At 35.5% G+C, this 21,009-nt stretch overlaps 1 protein-coding gene across 2 annotated transcripts in view; it reads right to left on the bottom strand.

The window, feature by feature from the left end:
• Positions 1–21,009, bottom strand: part of LOC150101832 (uncharacterized) — a 572,233-nt gene that overhangs the window by 54,987 nt on the left and 496,237 nt on the right. For both annotated transcript variants that reach the window (XM_090400015.1, XM_090400014.1), the window contains exon 23: positions 1,108–1,205. In XM_090400015.1, the coding sequence (XP_090256141.1) occupies positions 1,108–1,205 (98 nt within the window). The remainder of the gene's footprint in view (positions 1–1,107; positions 1,206–21,009) is intronic.

Genomic DNA, 21,009 nt, shown 5'->3' on the forward strand with positions numbered 1-21,009 from the left:
TACTGGTGTCCCACAGAGGTCAGTTTTTGGACCACTGTTGTTCAATTTGTATGTTAATGATATTGGGATGGAGTTTAACTAGTGATATGCAGCTATTTGCAGATGATGCAAAATTGGGAAGAGCAATACTGAGTCAAGCGACAGGAGGACCTGAATAGATTGCATGAATGGGTAAGTGGAAGAACTGTCAATTCAATGTCACAAAGTGTAAGGTTTTGAGATTTGGTAAGCAACGATGGGATGCAAAGTTATACACTTGAGGGGAAACTTTAAAGGAAGTAAAGGAAATGAGAGATCTAGGAGTGATGAGACAAGAACCTGAAATTCAGGGGCCACATTGCACAAGTTGTGAAGACATCTCATCGGATAATGGCAATGATGCAGAGGATCCTGACATGCAAAAATAAAGAGGTTATGATGCAATTGTATAAAGCCTTGATCAGGCTTCATGTGGATTTTTGTGCACAAATTTGGTCACCAGGTTTTCATGGTGATGAGGATATGGTGGAAAGGGTCCAGAGAAGGTTCACAAAGTTGGTCAGTGGTCTTTGGAATGTGGAGTATGAGGACAGATTGACACATATAAGCTAGTCAGGGGTTGTTATCAGATTTACATGGAAGAGATTTTTCATAGAATGGGGGATTTCATTGAATCAGTTTAAAGTATGGTTGGATGAGCATTGTGTACAATAATGTGTATACCTCCCACAATGAGTTTCTGACTCATGAAGGTCAAATGCTAATAATAATAATCTCAGTTAGTATGAACTATGTCCTTAGGCTGGAAAAACTTGCATTTAAATTATCCAGGACATGAAGAGCCTTTATAAGAGTTTTTAATTGAAGGTGAGTTAGCCAGTCTCGTATGAAGGTAGCAAAATTATTCCTCCCAGAAACTCAGATGTTTCATCTCATAAGACAGGCAAATAGCCCAGAAGAACACATGCAATTAGCAGACATAATAAACTGGGCTAAGCCTTAATTTTTCAGCCCTAATTCCAAAATTCCAAACATGAACAATAACCAAGTTGGTGGAAATAAAAACAATGTAGATCAGAAGAGACCTAAAAATTAAGATTCAAAAATTAAAATATATGTATTACTCACCTACTGCAATGCATGATAATGTCTAAGGCCAAAGAAAGACAATCAACTGATGAACTAAGCAAACTCACATTTAATGCTTGCAACTGAAAATCCAGGGCCTAAAAATAAATAAATAAATAAATAAATATACACACACACACACACACACACACACACACACACACACACACACACACACACACACACACACACACACACACACACACACACAGCTAATTCTCTTTTTACACAATTTCAAAATAATATGGTTTAGAAAACAAAAGCAATTCTATTTTTATATGGTATATTTTGATTTAACATGGTTCAAATGGCACTTATTTTTAAAATTTCTGTTTGAATTCAGTTCTGTTAAAAAGGGTATTTCCATTATAATTATCATTTCCTAGAACAGTACATATGTACTTAAACTTGAATTTCGGGGAACACTCCCTCAATGTTTTAAATATCAGGGATTACTCTATGCTACAGAATGTAGACAATTGTGCAAAAATTAATTTTTGTAATTACGGTTCCCTGAAGTTAAACCAACAGATGATCTGTTATATTCACTTGCTGTTGGTTCCTGGAAGTAGACAGATGTTATGCTGATTCCTCGAAGTTAAGTTGGTCTGTTATGGGAGGCTGGACTATATAAAGCTGCTTGGAAGGAGTAAAGCTGTTTGCTAAACAGAATGATATAATCACGTAATCACAAGAAAGATATTTATTTAACCAAATATTTCGGTCTGGAAATAGCAGACCATCGTCGGTGGTATTACAAGAACAGTTTAAAAAATATACAAGCTAGAATACTAACAATAGATCGTTGAAATTAGAACATGCCGCGTGATGTTATATCACTAAGTATGAAACGAAATATTTTGAAGTAGAAACATGATTGAATTTGCTATTAAAAAAAAAAAAAAAAAAAAAAAAAAAAAAAAAAAAAAAAAAAATTAATGAGTAATCTTGATTAGGCTTTCCCAGATTTTTGATATAGATATGCAGTCATTACGATTCAGGTTGGGATGATGGAGCAAGGCCTCCACGCTTTCCTTGAACAAACGTTCGAACCTGTAACGGGATCTATGTAAGAGGCGCGTCTTGGACCAAAGGATGCTGTGGTCAGTTTCAATCCCGTGTTGAGCCAAACCAGACTTTTCAGGTTTATTGTGAAGAATGGATGATTGATGTTCTTGGATTCTTTTTTCAAGAGAACGTCCAGTCTGTCCAAAGTAAGAGAGATCACAGTTGCAAGGAATTTGATAAACTCCAGGAAGAGATAAAGTTGAGCGTTTGTCTTTAGGAGAAGGAAAATGAGAAGACAATTTGTTAATAGGAGAATACGTAGCTGTTAAATCATATTTCTTCAAAATTCTTGCGTTAGGTTCTGAAATACCGGAGATATAAGGAATAGGTACTCGACGTATTGAATCTTTGTTGTTTTGTGGAGGATTATAAGATGTAAGAAGACTTTGAATACTTTTTTCAGAAAAGCCATTGAGTTTCATGTGTTGCTGGATAGTAGAAAGTTCTTTCTGTAGATAATCAAAAGTAGAACAATTAGTTTTGGCTCTTTTGATGAGACATTTTATAATTCCTGTTTTATGACATGGATGATGGGCTGATTCTTTCAGAATATAACGACCTGTGAATGTTGGTTTCCTGTATACTGTAGTTGTAAGAATATTTGAAGATGATCGGATGAGGAGAACGTCTAAAAAAGATAACTGGTTGTTTTCTTCTAATTCCATAGTAAACTTTATGCGATGATGTAAGGAATTAATACTGTTTAAAAAGGAAGATAAAGTGTTTTTATAGCCAAGTAGAAGGAACAGCCATGGGAAGTCCTCTTTCTCCAGCTTTAGCCAACTTTTATTTAGAACATTTAGAAAAAGTCCTCTTCACATCTAGTTTCCCTCTACCATCTTTTTGGGTAAGATATATAGATGACATATTTGCTATTTGGCCTCACAGTAAAAACACTTTATCTTCCTTTTTAAACAGTATTAATTCCTTACATCATCGCATAAAGTTTACTATGGAATTAGAAGAAAACAACCAGTTATCTTTTTTAGACGTTCTCCTCATCCGATCATCTTCAAATATTCTTACAACTACAGTATACAGGAAACCAACATTCACAGGTCGTTATATTCTGAAAGAATCAGCCCATCATCCATGTCATAAAACAGGAATTATAAAATGTCTCATCAAAAGAGCCAAAACTAATTGTTCTACTTTTGATTATCTACAGAAAGAACTTTCTACTATCCAGCAACACATGAAACTCAATGGCTTTTCTGAAAAAAGTATTCAACGTCTTCTTACATCTTATAATCCTCCACAAAACAACAAAGATTCAATACGTCGAGTACCTATTCCTTATATCTCCGGTATTTCAGAACCTATCGCAAGAATTTTGAAGAAATATGATTTAACAGCTACGTATTCTCCTATTAACAAATTGTCTTCTCATTTTCCTTCTCCTAAAGACAAACGCTCAACTTTATCTCTTCCTGGAGTTTATCAAATTCCTTGCAACTGTGATCTCTCTTACTTTGGACAGACTGGACGTTCTCTTGAAAAAAGAATCCAAGAACATCAATCATCCATTCTTCACAATAAACCTGAAAAGTCTGGTTTGGCTCAACACGGGATTGAAACTGACCACAGCATCCTTTGGTCCAAGACGCGCCTCTTACATAGATCCCGTTACAGGTTCGAACGTTTGTTCAAGGAAAGCGTGGAGGCCTTGCTCCATCATCCCAACCTGAATCGTAATGACTGCATATCTATATCAAAAATCTGGGAAAGCCTAATCAAGATTACTCATTAATTTTTTTTTTTTTTTTTTTTTTTTTTTTTTTAATAGCAAATTCAATCATGTTTCTACTTCAAAATATTTCGTTTCATACTTAGTGATATAACATCACGCGGCATGTTCTAATTTCAACGATCTATTGTTAGTATTCTAGCTTGTATATTTTTTAAACTGTTCTTGTAATACCACCGACGATGGTCTGCTATTTCCAGACCGAAATATTTGGTTAAATAAATATCTTTCTTGTGATTACGTGATTATATCATTCAGTCTTATGTCGCAAGTATCCTTAAAACAACAAATGTTTGCTAAACAATCATTTCTTGTTTACAATTCAAAATGTTTATACGTCTTGTGTTTTGTTCATGAAAGTTTTGTTTGTGCAATAGTTATACGGGTATGTATTAAATTTTGAAGTTTTGTACATGTAATATCAAATTAATAAAATTAATTACTGATTTTTTTCAGATATTTTTGTAACATTACCACATTAATCATGATATCAGATAATTCAGTTAGACAGAAGAAAAGCTATTTCTTTAGAAACTAAGATCCAAATTTTAGATCATTTTTTTTTTCATATCAAATTAATAAAATTAATTACTGATTACTTTCAGATATTTTCATAACATTACCACATTAATCATGCTATCAGATAATTCAGTTAGACAGAAGAAAAGCTATTTCTTTAAAAACTAAGATCCAAATTTTAGATCATTTAGAAGATGGAGAAGGTTCAACATCCTTAGAGAAATAATAAATTTAGTTTAATCCTTTATCCAAGTGTGAGCAAACAAAGTTTGTACCTGAAAATATCTTCAGGACTGAGGTAAGGTAGTACAACAACCTGGGAAACTCGCAGCAAAGGTGGATCAAGCTGTCAACTCCTTGTCTCAGTATCTCCCTGCAGACATGTATACTGCTATGCATTAAGGGTACTACCCTTAATTCTACCCTAACATTAATGTTGTACTACCTTACCTCAGTCCTGAAGAAAGGATTAAACTAAATTTATTATAGTCTAACCAAGTGAAAAAAAATAAACTTTCAACATCCTTAGAGAAATATTTTGCTTGAACGAAGTTACCGCGAGAATGATTAAGAAAAATGAAGAGGCCATTAGAAAAGCTGTTCTTTATGGAACAAAATTAGGTACCAAGTCTATGAAAGGTGTGGATTTTAACACGTTACTAGTGCACTGGAAGGCAAACAAAAAAAAAGTTGGGTTACAAAAGAAATTTTTAATAAATGTTTCTATCAATGTTTTTTTTTTTCAGAAGTTAAACACTATTTGATGGAAAAAAATCCAGACTTTAAAGTTTTATTGATTATAGACAATGGCGTCTGGCCATCCTGTTTTAGAACACCCAAATGTGGAATTTTGATTTTTGTTACCTAATGCAACATCCTTAATACAATCACTAGACCAGGGTGTAATCGCTACCTTCAAAACTTACTACATAAGAAGAATATTCCAATACATTTTGGATAAACTAGATAACGATAATTTAATGACAGTTATTGATGTGTGGAAGAAATTTTCTATTTTGGATTGCATCAAACTTGCTAAGTTGGCATTATCAGAATTGAAATAATCAACTTTAAACGCATGCTGGAGAGCTACTTGGCCAGAATGTGTGAATAAGAAAAATCTTGTACCTTTGCATACAACTGAATATTTCAATATCATCAGATCTGCATGTGCTAATCTGATGATATTCCAATATCATCAGATTAGCACATGCAGAGAAGGATTTGATGATTTTTCATCTGCGGATATTGAAGAATTGATGGTTGACAAGGATCTCAATGATTAATTACAAAGTTCGTGGTAAAAAAAAAAAACCTTCAGAATTACTAGAAATTAGTACTAATTTATTTCCTTTTACTGAAGAAAACGTTTTTGTGAACAGGATAGCCAAAGTGTTTCAAGTGATGGAAGTGATTCAATTCTAGTCTCACACAAAAGAATGAGGCTACTGTCAGAAAGTGACAATAGCCGCATTCTTTTTAATCTAACAGATAAAATTTAACTAATAACCATATGTGCAGGTGTATTTGGGTCTTTTCGAATTTCTGTTTTACACTATTTTCTTTAAGAAAGATAGATATGTAAAAAAAATATTCCATTAAAATTTTTACTTAATGATTTTCATATGTTTTATTTGAAAATAACTTATTGTTCGTATTGGTTTTCACATCTGAAACCATTCTTCTATTTTTTCATATGAACTCTATTCTTTTTTACATGTTTTTTTTTCTGGAACCGATCTACAGTGCAAATGGAGAAATGGGTGTGTGTGTGTGTGTATATATATATATATATATATATATATATATATATATATATATATATATATATGACCTCATTAGATAAGTATGAATGATACATTCAAAATTATTACAGCTAAAATCATTTATCTTACCATATACTTTTACTTCTAGCCTGTTTTCCAAGTGCTCAGTGATTGCCTCCAACCAACAATTCACAGGCTTGAATTCTGTCGGCATGGATGTTTGTGACTGTCTTTCAGTGGGAGATGAATTTCATCACCTCCCTGCTTATTGGAGGCCTGAAGTGGTTTGAAAAAGTTCCACATTTAGTCTCAAGAGCAGGGTTTCTGCATTATGTAAACATAAAATGATCAGACACATTTAACTGCAGTGAATAATTTTTTAGGGAGCAAGAAGATTTCTGTCTTGTAGATGCAGAGAGAATTCTCATATCCTGGAGACTCATATTTGTAGATTTAGGGACTCAAAAACACACGTGTTGAACAGATTATTTTATTAATTACAAATAAAATAAAACTTGACGTTTCGACCTCTATATCGAGGTCATCATCGGAAGAATACAACTGTATACAGAACCAAGCTACATGCTCATGCTTTCTATATTAGTAAACTAAATCTACGTAATTAATAAATCTTTTTTCTAGCCTGACCTCTAGTGATAGAAAGGAAAAACAAATACTAGTTTAGGATGTTATACAGGTTGTAGATGGGTCCTCCACATTCTTGAAATGGTGAGGCCATCATTTTTGTTGAGATTTGGGTTGTGTTTGAGCATTTCACAGGACTCTTTAAATTTTCTCTCAAACCAGGTTTTGGTGCAGTGTAGGGACTTGGTATTTTTCCAGTCAATTCTATGGTATGTTTGGAGTGCATGGTCAGAAAGGCCTGTTTTACCGAAGTGGAGGTATTTAATGTGTCGTTTGTGTTCGTCTTGTCTGATTGGGATGGTTGGCCCTGTTTCCCCTATGTATGGTATGTTACATGTGCAGTGTATTTTGTATACCCCTGGGTGTGCTAGGTGTGGAAGAGGATCTTTAGAGGAACTGAGTAGGTGTCTTAGCTTATTTGGGGGTTTAAAGGTGGTTTTAATGTTGTATTTGCGAAGTGTTCTGTCTATTTTTTCAGAAATGCCTCTAACATAAGGAATGGCAATGGCATTCTGTTATACTGGAGAAGTTGGTCAGGAACAAAATACAGGAATGGATAGATGGAAATGGGATACTGTATAGGAGGCAGCATGGTTTCGTGAAAGGTAGTCATGCCTTAGTAACTTGTTCAAGTTTTATAATACAGTGAAAGCTGAGTTGGATAAAGGAAATGGGTTTACAGTGATACTGCTAAACTTTGCAAAGACCTTTGACAAGATATCACATGGAATTCTAATCAGTAAACTGCAGCACATGAGGATGGATATAGGGTTGTGAGATGGATAGGAGAGAGCGGTTGATGGAGAGATATCAGAGAGTAGTTTATTCAGGACTAGAGTCCAAAAGAATGCATGTGACTAGTGATGCGCTGCAGGGTTCTGTTCTGGACTGCTGTTTAAATTTGCTGAGTAATGATACAGGAAAGGATCTGAAGGGAACTGTTCAGTTGTTTGCTGATGATGCAAAGTTGGGTAGAGCAATAGTTTATACAGATGATCAAAATTGCGCAGGATGATCTGGATACATTGGCAGACTGGGCCAAGTAGAATGGATGTCAATTTAATGTGGCAAAGTGTAAGATCATAACCTTACACTTTGTCACATTTTGCATTTTAGGGTGAAAAGATCACCAGCTGTATACCACACTGATGGAATTGTACTCCAGGAAATTGATGAAACCAGAGACTTGGGAGTGTTAGTGGATACGGAGTTTAGGGACACATAGTAAAAGAGGCTAAAGCAGCTGATCAGATTACTTGGTTACTGAAGAATACTTTGATGAGCGACAAGCAGGTTATTGTTCCTCTTTATCAAGCCTTGATAAGGCCCCATCTCGACTAATTGTTTAATCTAATGTTTAATCTACAAATGTGCACAGATCACTATGCCAGGGTTTCTTGGTCATGAGGAGGAGGAGTGGATCCAGAGGCGAGTGACCAAGATGGTAACAGGTCTATGGAATGAACATTATGAGAACAGATTGAAAATTTGTGGGTTACAGAAACTGGTTGATAGATGAAAAAGGGGTTATATGATTGAGACATACAAATTACTGAGAGGTTTTTACAAGATTAATTCAAAGGAAATTTTTTCAGAACATGTCTGGTGGCTGGAGAACTAGGGGCCATCCATGGAAACTGAGTAAATGTGTAGTTAGCAAGGGTGTTAGAACTAGAACTAGGTTTTTTGCTTGGACAGCGGTGAATGAGTGGAATAGGTTGCCAGAGTCTGTTGTGAGTACAATGACTGTAAATGAGTTCAAAGCAAAGTATGATGCACAAATGTTGGATGGTCTAGGGCAGGGGTCGGCAACCTTTTTGGAGCGAAGAGCCATTTTTAAAATTATATCTGTTAAAAAAAAAAAATAGGGAGCCACACGCAGTGATGAGCAACCAATGGTCTGTGGGCTACATGCGGCCCTCTCAGTTTTTTTTGTGCGGTCCACGGTTCGTTCTGTACAGCAGAATTAGTAAATTTTAATTAAAAATCTATTTTACGAATGTTGATATTTACATTGTGGATTTATTTGTGCAAGTTAAAAAATTAAAATATATCTAAATAACGGAAAATAAATTAATACTTTCTTATCAAAGAAAAAGAAAATATTCTTTATGCGGATCGAACAAGTATTTGATTTACTATTTAATTGCACATCACTGCTTTAAATTTAGAAACTATACTGAAAAATATTATAATTAAATTATTTATTCAAGTTTTTTTTACAGTAACACGTTATCATACTGTAAAACACAGGGGTGGCATGTCACACGAAATTACATGATATTTTTAAAAATTAAATAATAAAACAAAGATTTCCTCCTCCTTACTAAAACATATGTATAAAATCCAATAACATACCTATTACTTTAATTTTTTTAATTTAAAATATCTTCTTAGTGCGACTTTTGCTATTGAACTTCTTGGGATAGTTTCTCAATATGCAGCGAATAAGTCGTAATTTTCATTTTCAAACATGGCAAAAGACTCACATTGTTTAGTTGGTTTCTCATCTTACTTATAGCAATCTCAACTTACTTAAATAAAATTCATATTAGAAAATATTTGCTCACAGAAATATGTCGATCCAAAAATCGATAGAAGTCCAAATGAGTATGTTTTAAACTAAATGTAAGCGTCAGGTAAACAATTCCACATGTCAAATACAATCTGATCTTGCTTTTTAAGATCTTCTAATTCAGACCATTTGTGTTGTATTGCAAGGGTAGAATTTTGTCTTTCCAACTCCTCCAGGTCAGCTTCAAGATTTCTAAATTTTGAATTCCACAAAGCCTTGGTTTTCAGGTCCTCTAACTCAAGTTGAAATGCAGCCTCAGCAATTCCAGAAAAAGGTGAAAAATTTAATTCAGCAGGATTAATTTCAAGTGGTCGCAATAAAAATGACATAGTTGCCTTGTTCTTTCTAAACTCCTCAAATCTCCCATTAAATTCAGATCATATATTTACCGCAATTTCTTTGAAAAAGGTTAAGTTTATGGAATTATTATCAGCTTGTTCTTGGTGATATTTCTTCAATGAAGGAAAATGTAATAATGTGCCTTTCTCTAAGTCTGCCGCAAACAAATATAATTTTGTGCAAACGAAATCACTTCTTCTAAAAGCAAAACTGCTGTATTTCCCTTTCCCTGTAGTTTCTTATTTAGTGTGTTTAAATGGGAAGTCATATCCACCATAAAGTAGAAATTTTGTAACCAATGAGTATCTTCTAACTGTGCATATTCAAGGTCTTTTTGTCTTAGAAAACAACTTAACCTCACCAAGGCAGGTGGCAAATCACATGAACACCACACCTCTGGAAAGCCATCTTATTCTGTTATGCAAAAGAAGATAGGAATATTCGCAATTGATTTCTTTAAGAAGTTCACAAAATTGCCGATGATGTAGCAGTCTTGCCATTATTTTGTTAACAATTTCTACAACCAAATCCATCACTACTGTTATCTCTTTTGGAAAAGTTTGTGCACAAAGTATCTCTTGATGGATTATGCAGTGAAAGGAAAACACGTCATGAAAAATTTGTTTTTTAAATAAAGAAACAAAACCTTTTTTTGTATCTTTCATGCTCGGCATCCCATCGGTCGCAATAGATATTATTTTGTTAATATTAACACCCTTACTTTTCAAGCAAGTGGCAATAGCAGATTCAATGTCTTCTCCACGAGTTTGTCCTGTAAGTGGCAGTATATCGAGTAATTCTTCCTGAGGTCCCTGAGAGTTTATGTATCTACAAATAAGTACAATCTGTGCACTGTCATCCACAACACATGATTCGTCACAAGCAATGGAGAATCCTGGTTTTGAATTTAAATTTGTAACCTGCTGATTTGTTATATCTTCTGCCATTCGTATAGTTCTGTCCCTTACAATCTTAGCAGATAATGGCATGTCTTTTATTTTTGTAATTATTTCCGCTTTGTTTTTAAAATCGCAAAAGTGAAATTTGGGCATTTTAATAAGACATTCTTTCACATATTCGTCGTCCATAAAAGGTTTTCCTCATTTAACAACTTCTTGAGCGGCCACAAAACTAGCAATAGTTGTATTTCTTGATGCTTTTATCCATTTGGAAAATGAACATTTAGTTAGGTTTACTTTGCGTTGCAGCTCTTCTACTGCCTTTTTTCTTTCATCTCCCAGTGGATATGCTTTGTCAAATGTATTGTATTTATTTAAAAAATGTCTTAGTATATTTGATTTTTTATTGTTTGAAAGCTTTTCATGACATTAAACACACTGGAAATCCTGCTGTATTTGCTACAAATGAGTAGGTTTCGGTCCATTCACTTTTAAACTCCCGATTTTCTTGTTCTATCTTTCTCTTCTTTGCTGACATTTTAAATACTATAAAAATATTTTTATTTTGTTAATATTTAATTTAATGTTACAATATTTATGTTACATAACACAATCACCAGTAAATGAAAGCACTGCAATGTCCACTGCAAAACATTTACTTATTTTAACCAAGTGAGCAGATTTACAGACCACACCTGCACTATATGCGAAGACAATGAGAGCATTCAGACATGCAAGCGCTACCCTAGCGTGATGTATTTGGTTTAATAAATTAAAACAAATAAAACATAACTTAAGTCATTTTAATTGCAATTAAGACAGGGTATATGTGGAATTATCGTGCTGGCAAGTATGACAAGCTTAGGAGATTGCTTGGATCAGTGCCATGGCATGTACAACTGCAAGGGCTGGACGTCGATAGAGCATGGGAAGTGGTCAAGGAGCATTTACAGGAGGTTATGGCTGATTGTATACCTAGGGTCTGAATAGTAAAACAAGTAGGGGTTAAATGGATGAATAACACCATTAAGCTTGAGCTGCAAAAAAAGAAACAACTGTGGTGGGAATTTAAAGAAAGGGGTGACCCGCAGGCACACGAATGGTATAAAGTGCAAGCCAGAAGGGTAACGAGTGTGGTAAAAAAAGCAAAAGCGGATTATGAAAGGAAACTAGCTATGCAAGCAAAAGAGAATCCCAAACAGTTCTTTCAATATGCTGCAAGCAAGAAAAAACTGTACATGGCAAAATGATTTTAAGGAATGACGATGGTAAGGAGGTCACTGAATCAGTCGATATAGTGGAGTTACTGAGCGCGCACTTTGCAAAAGTATATCATCCAGGTGGTGACATTGAAGAAATGAAGGAACCATTAGTTTATACGGGAATTGTGATGAATGAAGTGGAGGTGAATAGTCTATTACAGAACCTTAATGTGAATACATCTGTGGGATTGGATGGTATACCGGCACAGGTCTTGCGTGAAGCGGCTAAGGAATTATCACTGCCCTTTACCATGTTGTTTAATCTGAGTCTCGGGTCTGGTTTAGTCCCGAAGGTGTGGAAAGAGGAGAAAATAGTTTCAATAGCTGCATAAAGGAGGATCCAACACTATGGTTGCAAATTACCAACCGATCAGCATATCAGGAGTCGTTGTCAAGGTCTTGGAGAAAGTAGTCAAGGGAAAAATACAGGAATGGATTGATGAAAATGAGATACTGTATAGGGGGACAGCATGGCTTTGTGAAGGGTAGATCATGCCTCAGTAACTTGCTCAAGTTTTACAACAAGGTGACGGCTGAAACTGGATAAGGGTAATGGGTTTACAGTGATACTGCTGGACCTGGCAAAGGCATTTGACAGGATACCACACGGAATTCTAATCTGTAAACTACAACATATGGGAATGGATATAGGGTTGGTGAGATGGATAGATGGGTGGTTGATGGAGAGATATCAAAGAGTGGAGTCTAAAAGATGGCCTATGACTAGTGGGGTGCCACAGGGTTCTGTTCTTGGACCACTGCTGTTTAATCTGTTCATTAACGATATAGGGAAGGATCTAAGTAGAACAGCTCATTTGTTCACTGATGATGCAAAGTTGGGTAGGGCGACAGTGAATGCAGAAGATGTCAAAATCTTGCACGATTACTTGGATAGATTGGAGTTCTGGGCTAAGGAGAATGGATGTCAATTTAATGTGACAAAATGTAAGGTTATGCATTTTGGGGTGAAAAGATTAGCAGCAATATACCACATTGGTGGAACTGTACTCCAGGAGATTGATGAGGCCAGGGACTTGGGAGTGTTGGTGGATAAGGAGATGAAGTTTAGGGGGCACATTGCAAAAGTAGCTAAATCAGCTCATCAACTCACTTGGTTGTTGAAAAATACCTTGACAAGCAGAGACAAGCAAGTTATTGTACCTCTGTACACTGCCTTGATAAGACCTCATCTCGACTACTGTGCCCAGATTTGGTCACCTCGGTTCCTTCTTGATGGGGAGGAGGTGGAGAGGATCCAGAGGCGAGTGACTAAGATGATAGCAGGTCTATGGAATGAACCATATGAGAACAGGTTGAAGATTTGTGGGTTGCAAAAATTGGTTGATAGGCAGCAAAGGGGGGTGATATGATTGAGACATTCAAATTGCTAAAGGGATTCTATAGGATTAATTCAGAGGATACTGGTGGTGGGAGAACTAGGGGGACACCTATGGAAGCTGGGCAAGAGTGTGGTTAGCAGGGGTGTTAGAGCTGGGTTCTTTACTTTTAGAGTGGTAAATGAGCGGAATAAGCTGCCAGAGTCTGTTGTGGGTGCCTATGACGGTGAGTGAGTTTAAGGCAAGATATGATAGGTACTGTGAGAATGTCATATAGTTGTGTGGACATGATGTTTATGGCCTCCCTCGATGAGCCTAAGGACTCCCTGGAGTCGCCCGAAATAATAATAATAATAATAATAATAATAATAATTGGCATGAATAATTAAAACAAATATTTGACAAATCTGTGGGTTTATGAATTCTTGCATTATCCATGATAATCCAAGACGAATGTAAAGGAGTATCATGTATGATTTCAAAGAGTTCAAACATGTTCGAGCTTACCTGTGTAGCCCATTTGGTTGAATACTATAGTGGCATTTCCCTTATCTGCTTTGGTGATTACGATTTCTTTATTTTTAGTGGTCTTCCTTTGGTGAGAACACAAGCTACATCCAGTCTAATATTGTTGGTGATGTGGTTTGGAAGGTGGCAGATTCCCGCATTTAATCTAGATCATTATATCCTTGGCCGGTATTTTTCTGGGTGCAATGGCAAAGTTGTGGCCACGTGAAAGAGCGATGAGTGCTGCAGGCTTCAACATAACTGAAGAAAGGTTGACTACAGTGTTGGTTGGAAGTTTCGGTTCGGAGGTCGAGTTCTTTTTTAATATATTATTATTATTATTATGTAACACCTCTAAGGAGTCCAAAGACTCATCGAGGGAGGGCACCTTTCTCCACCAACCACAACTACCTCCATCATATACACCAATGCCATCTACCGCCACCACTAGTATTTTCACAGACAATTGCAAACATCCATGCCCACAGCGGGATTTGAACTTGCAGCCTTTTGGCTGCAGAGCAGATATGCTAACCACTCGGCCAACCAGGCCGGCCAAAGAGTCCATATATATGGACTCTTTTTAATATATATATATATATATATGGACTCCCAAAAATACATAGAGAAAATGTGCCATTACATCCCATAGCAGATGGCATTGATTCCCCCATATACAAATTAGATAAACATTTGGCCAAAGCACACACACTATACTGGCAACACACATTCATACATAAAAAACTCAGCGTACTTCAAGGCCAGCATAGAAAACCTTACACTCCAACATATTGACATAATGGTCAGTTTTGACATCTACTCCTTATTCACAAATGTCCCACTCAAGGAAACCTTAGAGCTAATCCAAGCTAAATTTCCTCCTGATATCTCAGCCCTATTTCAGTTCACAATGGACTCAGGCTATTTCGTTTGGCAGGGAATATTCTACAAATAAACAGAGGGGACAGCCATGGGTTCACCACTCTCCTTTGGCCAACTTCTTTATGGAGACTTTTGAAGAGAAAGCCTTAAACTCTGCCCCACAAAAACTAACCATATGGCTTTGCTACGTTGATGACATGTTCGCCATTTGGCCACATGGCTCTGATACACTCCTCTCCTTCTTAACACACTTAAACAACCAATACCCCCCCCCCCCCCCCAGAATCAAGTTCACCCTGGAAAAAGAGGAAAACAACAGCCTCCCTTTCCTAGACATACCCGCCAGCCTGATGGAACCTTGGTTTTCTCAGTTTATAGAAAACCCACCCGTACAGGCAGATACATTCATCAACAATCCCTCCCCCCCACCATACAACAATATGGAGTTATTAAGACACTACACAATAGGGCTAAACTAATCTGTTCAAATAACAATGCCCTAACCACTGAACTAAATCACATCCTCAACACTTTCTCAGCCAATGGCTTCCCCCCCCCCCAAAAAAAATCCAATAAATATTGAAACCAGTAAACCACAACACCCCCCCCCCCTCACAACAACGATTACTCTAAATCCATCACTATTCCCTACATCCAAGGCACCTCGGAAAAAATTACCAAAATCTTAAAAAAACATGATTTGACCGCTTGTTACAGACCATATAGAAAATTGGCATCCCTTATCCGCTCCACTAAGGACCAACCACTTCCCCTCAACCTACCTGGTGTATACCAGGTCCCTTGCAGCTGTAAGCTGTCCTACTTTGGCCAAACAGGAAGGACAGCGAATATCAGAATTTCAGAACACAAGGACTACATCTGTTTTCACCAGTATAGCCACTCTGGTCTTACAGACCTCTGGATACATGCCACAGAATACAGTGGAAGAAAGCCACAATAATACACCATTGCAAGTTCAAATTTGAAAGACTTTTCATGGAATCAGCCTCAGCCCTAAGAAACATGCCACAACCCAACAAATTTGGTTGCATGAGACTGCCCCAAATTTGGGAGATGTACATCAGGAGACCTTCAGCCCAATGGCCAAGAATACCCACATAGCCTGCTAGGGGACACCATGAGGACTTTTAGGAGAAACAATAGCTTCGTGCTTTGTCCTCATTTACTGTGTGTAGTGCCTGCGTGCACGTGTCTTTATTTTAAGTTCCTTTGAAGATGACAATGTGACATTGCCAAAATATATATTAAAGTTTAATTTAATTTATATTCTAGTGTAAGTTGTGAATTCCTTAAGTTAATTAATAATCATGTATAATCAATATAAGCCTTTCTACGAGAGAAAAGGACACATTTATGCAAATTAAAGCAAACACTTTTATTTGCCAGATATTTCAACCTGAAAATAACAGGTCATCCTTAGTGGAAGGCAGACTTATCAAAAAGACCAATTAGTAATCTCAGGAGTGATGGGTAAAATTGGAAAAGTTGGCTAAAAATAAAATTCAGGAATAGGTAGATTGTAAAAGGTAGGTCCTGTCTTATCAATTTATTCACATTTTATATAAAGTGACTTTTATAAAGTATAATTGGATAAAGGAAATGTTTACATCATAATGCTGCTGGATTTTGCAAAAGCATTTGACAAAACACTGCATGGAAAACTATTATATAATCTGAAGCAAATGGGAATGGATATATGGTTAGTTACATGGGAGAGGTGGGGGGGGGGAAGACTGATAGACAGGCATCATGGAGTATTGTATCATGGAGGAATCATAGTAAACAAAGGTGACTAGGTGAGTGCCATAGGACCCTGCACTAGAGTAAGTGCCACTACTCTAATATGTATATTAATGATATAGGGAAAGATTTATTACTATTAGCATCTGATCTCCATGGTCAGATGTTAAGAGTCATTTAAGGGGAGATATTCAAATATTTGCAGATTATGCAAAGCAAGAGAGTGCAATAGTCGATAAAGATGATGTAAATATCCTGCAGGATGATTTAAATAAATTGGCATTATGGACAAAGGACTAGTTTATTGTACAATGAAACCTGTGGAAAATTCATGACTAAACAAACACATGTAATAACCACAGTAATAAGTTTTAATAAGTAAATATTTCATCCTAAGTATCAAAGGACATTGTCAGTACAGTTATTTCAAACAATACTAGGAATAACATACAGTTAGGGCACATGATTACAATTGAATCCCAATATGTGTGCAGTAGCATGATATAGAATTAAATTAAAATATATCTGGAGGGAAAAAAAAATAGATTACATTAAAATAAGATTACATTAAAACATATATAAAAATTATTATTTTACGCAATTTTGTATGACAATTTCCTATACTTTAATACCTTAATTTGTTAAATCAATCTAAGAATAATAACAACAAATTACTGACCGAAAAATGGATTTTCAACTCATCTAACCGTCCACTAACAGAAGATGAATTAAATGTTCTAGCAAGAGGTCATAAGTTTGCCATTTCACCTAAATGCTTTCCATATTTAGATTTTATATACGACATTGAAAGAAACATCGGCCATCTTTCCAGTACTGAAGCCAATAGACTTCGCTTCGAAATAACCAAAATAATCTACGATGTCAAACTTCGGACTTGAATATCTCACCATCAGAATTGAAAGCTCTTACCGCCTTAAAACATAATAAGACATAATCATCACCAGAGCCGACAAGGGAAATACCACTGTAGTTCTAGATATCATATCATATGACCGAAAAATGAATTTACTATTCCGAGAACAAAAAAGACAGCTCAAGAAACTCAACAAGTTACTCGGTGAAACCACTTCCTTAGATAAAGAAATAATAAAAAAACTCAGGACATACCATGCTAGGCCTCCTAGAATATATGGTTTACCTAAGCTTCACAAGAATAACGTTCCGCTCAGACCCATTGTGGATTCTATTAGCAGCCCGACTTACAAATTATCAAGATTTTTTATCTAACCTTCTCCGTCCTCATATAGGTCACTCAGCCTCATCAATTAAAAATTCAACAGAGTTTCATGCAAAAATAAAAGACATTCAACTGTTGGAAACTGATATGCTAATTAGCTTCGACATTGTCTCCCTCTTCACTAATATTCCCCATAAGGAAACAGTGGACTTGTTAACTCAAAAATTTCCATCTGATATTGTTGAATTATTCAAATTTGTTATTACATCTGGTTACTTCACTTGGAAAGAGAAAATTTACAAGCAAGAGGAAGGAACAGCAACGGGGTTTCCCTTATCAACAAAATTAGCCAACCTGATTTTAGAATACCTTGAAGAAAAAATTTTCAGGTTTAAACCCAAATTAAAAATTTGGCTACGATATGTTGATGAAGTCTTTGCTGTCTGGGGTCATTCCAAAAAGAATGTTTCTAGATAAAATAAACTTTCTTCATCCTTGCATCAAATTCACGCTAGAAAAAGAATCTCCACAGGGTATCTCCTTTCTGGATTACACATCCAAAGGAAAGAAGATGGTGCCATCTCCACTTCTATCGCAAGCCGACATTTTTAGGTCACTACATTCACAATTCTTCTGCTCATCATCCATCTCAAAAATTTGGCATCATTAAATCATTAGTAACCAGAGAACACAGATTCTGCTCCTCTGAAGAATCTCTAAACAAAGAATCGGAAATAATCAAAAATACAGCCATACTAAATGGATACAATCTTAAAACAACTCAAAAAATCATCAGTCACTTCCCCACACATCAACCTAGACAAGAACAAGCCTGCAGGATTCCCATTCCTTATGTCAAAGGCATCTCCAAACGTCTTTCAAAAATTATGAAGAAATACAAACTTGCTACTACCTACAAACCACTCAACCAGATCTACAACTTGTTACCTTCTCTTAAAGACAAACTCTCACTGCTGATGCTACCTGGCATGTACGAGGTTCCATGCTCCTGTAAATTGTCTTACTATGGACAGACAGGTAGATCTGTTCATAAACGCATTTCGGAACATCAAGACCATATCCGTCTTATCAACCCGCAGAAATCTGGCCTCGCTCAACACGGAGTTGAAAACCCAAACCATAGGATCCATTGGAAAAAGACCAAACTTCTACGTAGATCTTTATATAAACATTCATGTTTATATAAAGAAAGTGCTGAAGCCCTACTTCACAGACCAAATCTAAACCGTAATGACGTTCTTGCTATTCCTAAAGTATGGGAAATTGTCATACAAAATTGCATAAAATAATAATTTTTATATATGTTATCTTATTTTAATGTAATCTATTTTTTTTCCCCTCCAGATCTATTTTAATTTAATTCTATAACACACTACTGCACACATATTGGGATTCCATTGTAATCATGTACCCTAACTGTATGTTATTCCTAGTATTATTTGAATTAACTGTACTGATGATGTCCTTTGATATTAGGATGAAATATTTACTTATTAAAACTTATTACTGTGGTTATTACATGTGTTTGTTTAGTCGTTAAAGGACTAGTTGTCAATTTAATGTTGCAAAATGTTAGGTTATGCACTTCGGGATGAAAAGATTATATACTTTGTATCATTCGATGGTACTGGATAAGGCTTGAGGTTTATGGATAATAGTGGATACACCGTTCGACTAATGCTAGGTTTCTACAAGGTTCTGTTCTCTCACCAATCCTCTTCTTTCTATATATCAAGTACCTACTTCAGTTGACCTCCGACCCAATACACAGTTTTGCAAATAGATGGAAACTGGCCTATATTTTACTCATTCCCAAGAAGGGCACACTCCCATCTATACTGCTCAAAACAATTAGAGGATATTCTTGTTATTTTTGTTAAAATTATTTCACTAAAATGTATAATTTGTTAAATTATTTGTAATATCAATTATTTAAACAATATCTCATCAATTACACCCTATCCATAAGCAAATATTTATTCATGTATAAACTACCTAGTTATAATTATTTGCAGAAATTTATAATTATCTGACAGAAACTAAAACATCCCCTAATTGTTTTGAGCAGTGTAATTACTGCCCTATCTCACTCACTTATCTAAAGTAATGGAGAAAACCATCAATTCCCAACTCCTACACTACCTTGAAGGTACCTAGCTAATAAATGACCATTAGTATGGATTTCATCACTACCGATCAACAGGAAATCTACTCACATATATCTCCCATCTCTGAACAAATAACATGAAGAAGTTTGGGGAATCTCAACTGGTGCACTTGATATCGCCAAAGCTTTTGACCAGGTCTGGCACAAAGGCTTACTAAGCAAACTTGTTTGAATACCAGATTTCTGTTTTACTAATTACATAATTAGTGCCTTCTTGTTAGTGGTATTGAACTTTCATCCACCAAAACCAGAGAAGGTTGTATTCATTAAAAAGTCATAATTAGAATGGTTTCAGTATCTTTCCACCACTCTATCTATCACTCGTACCTTAGTTACTTGCCATCTTGTTTCTTGAGAACTGACATTGTCTGCATATTTTTCAGGTTGTAATCAACTCTTACAGGAACAGGTCTTTTGCTCCTGTGGCAGAGTTTACAGTCTCTCTTATGAAGCTATGGCCTTAAGAGAGAAAAAGACAGGAAAGATGAAGTGAGTGGTCTGTCCTGAAGGAGATGGGGGGGGTTGAATAATTATAGATCATATAGGATTTTCCTATTTAATTTTACTTTTAAGGGTCTCTCTCCAGTTTTGGGAGACAGTTTCCCAAAAGTGGATTCTGGCAACTCAATGGACTAGACAGTATTGTCTTTTATAATTTGTTTGGTGTTTTTCCTTACTGTTAATGTTTTTGCCTATGTTATATAATTTTATTTTAAGTTATTTTAATTTATTTTTTTATATATTTAGTTTTTATTTTGATTTTTTATTTATTTTTTTAAATTTAATTATTTAATTTATTATTTATTTAATAATTATTTAATTATTATTTTTTGATTAAGGGATAATGATAACTAGCATTTCTTCTCTGCATCCGGAGAGTTGCTCAGATGTTGATTATTTGGGAATTTTGAATAATTATTTTCATTCCCATACCTCTGCATTAACATTGGTTATTAGGTGTATGTCAGAGGCTTGGGGAGAACACTTCTCTGAAAGTGATAGAGATATTGGTGCCTGGTTAACATATGCTCTGGTAGCATTATTTAAGAGTATAGTACCATAGGCTTTAAGTAAATAATGAACCTAAGAGGTTGATTAAACCTGAGTATGGGGGCCAGGCTAACATAAAGATCTGTTTAGGATTAAATTATAATCAATTGTAAAAGTGAGAATTTTTGGGGATAAAAAAAAATAAAATAAAAAATAAAA

This window comes from Typopeltis vanoorti, chromosome 11 (genome assembly GCF_054136105.1).
Source record: "Typopeltis vanoorti isolate ZY-2024b chromosome 11, IOZ_Tvanoo_1.0, whole genome shotgun sequence".
NCBI classification, from domain to species: domain Eukaryota; kingdom Metazoa; phylum Arthropoda; class Arachnida; order Uropygi; family Thelyphonidae; genus Typopeltis; species Typopeltis vanoorti.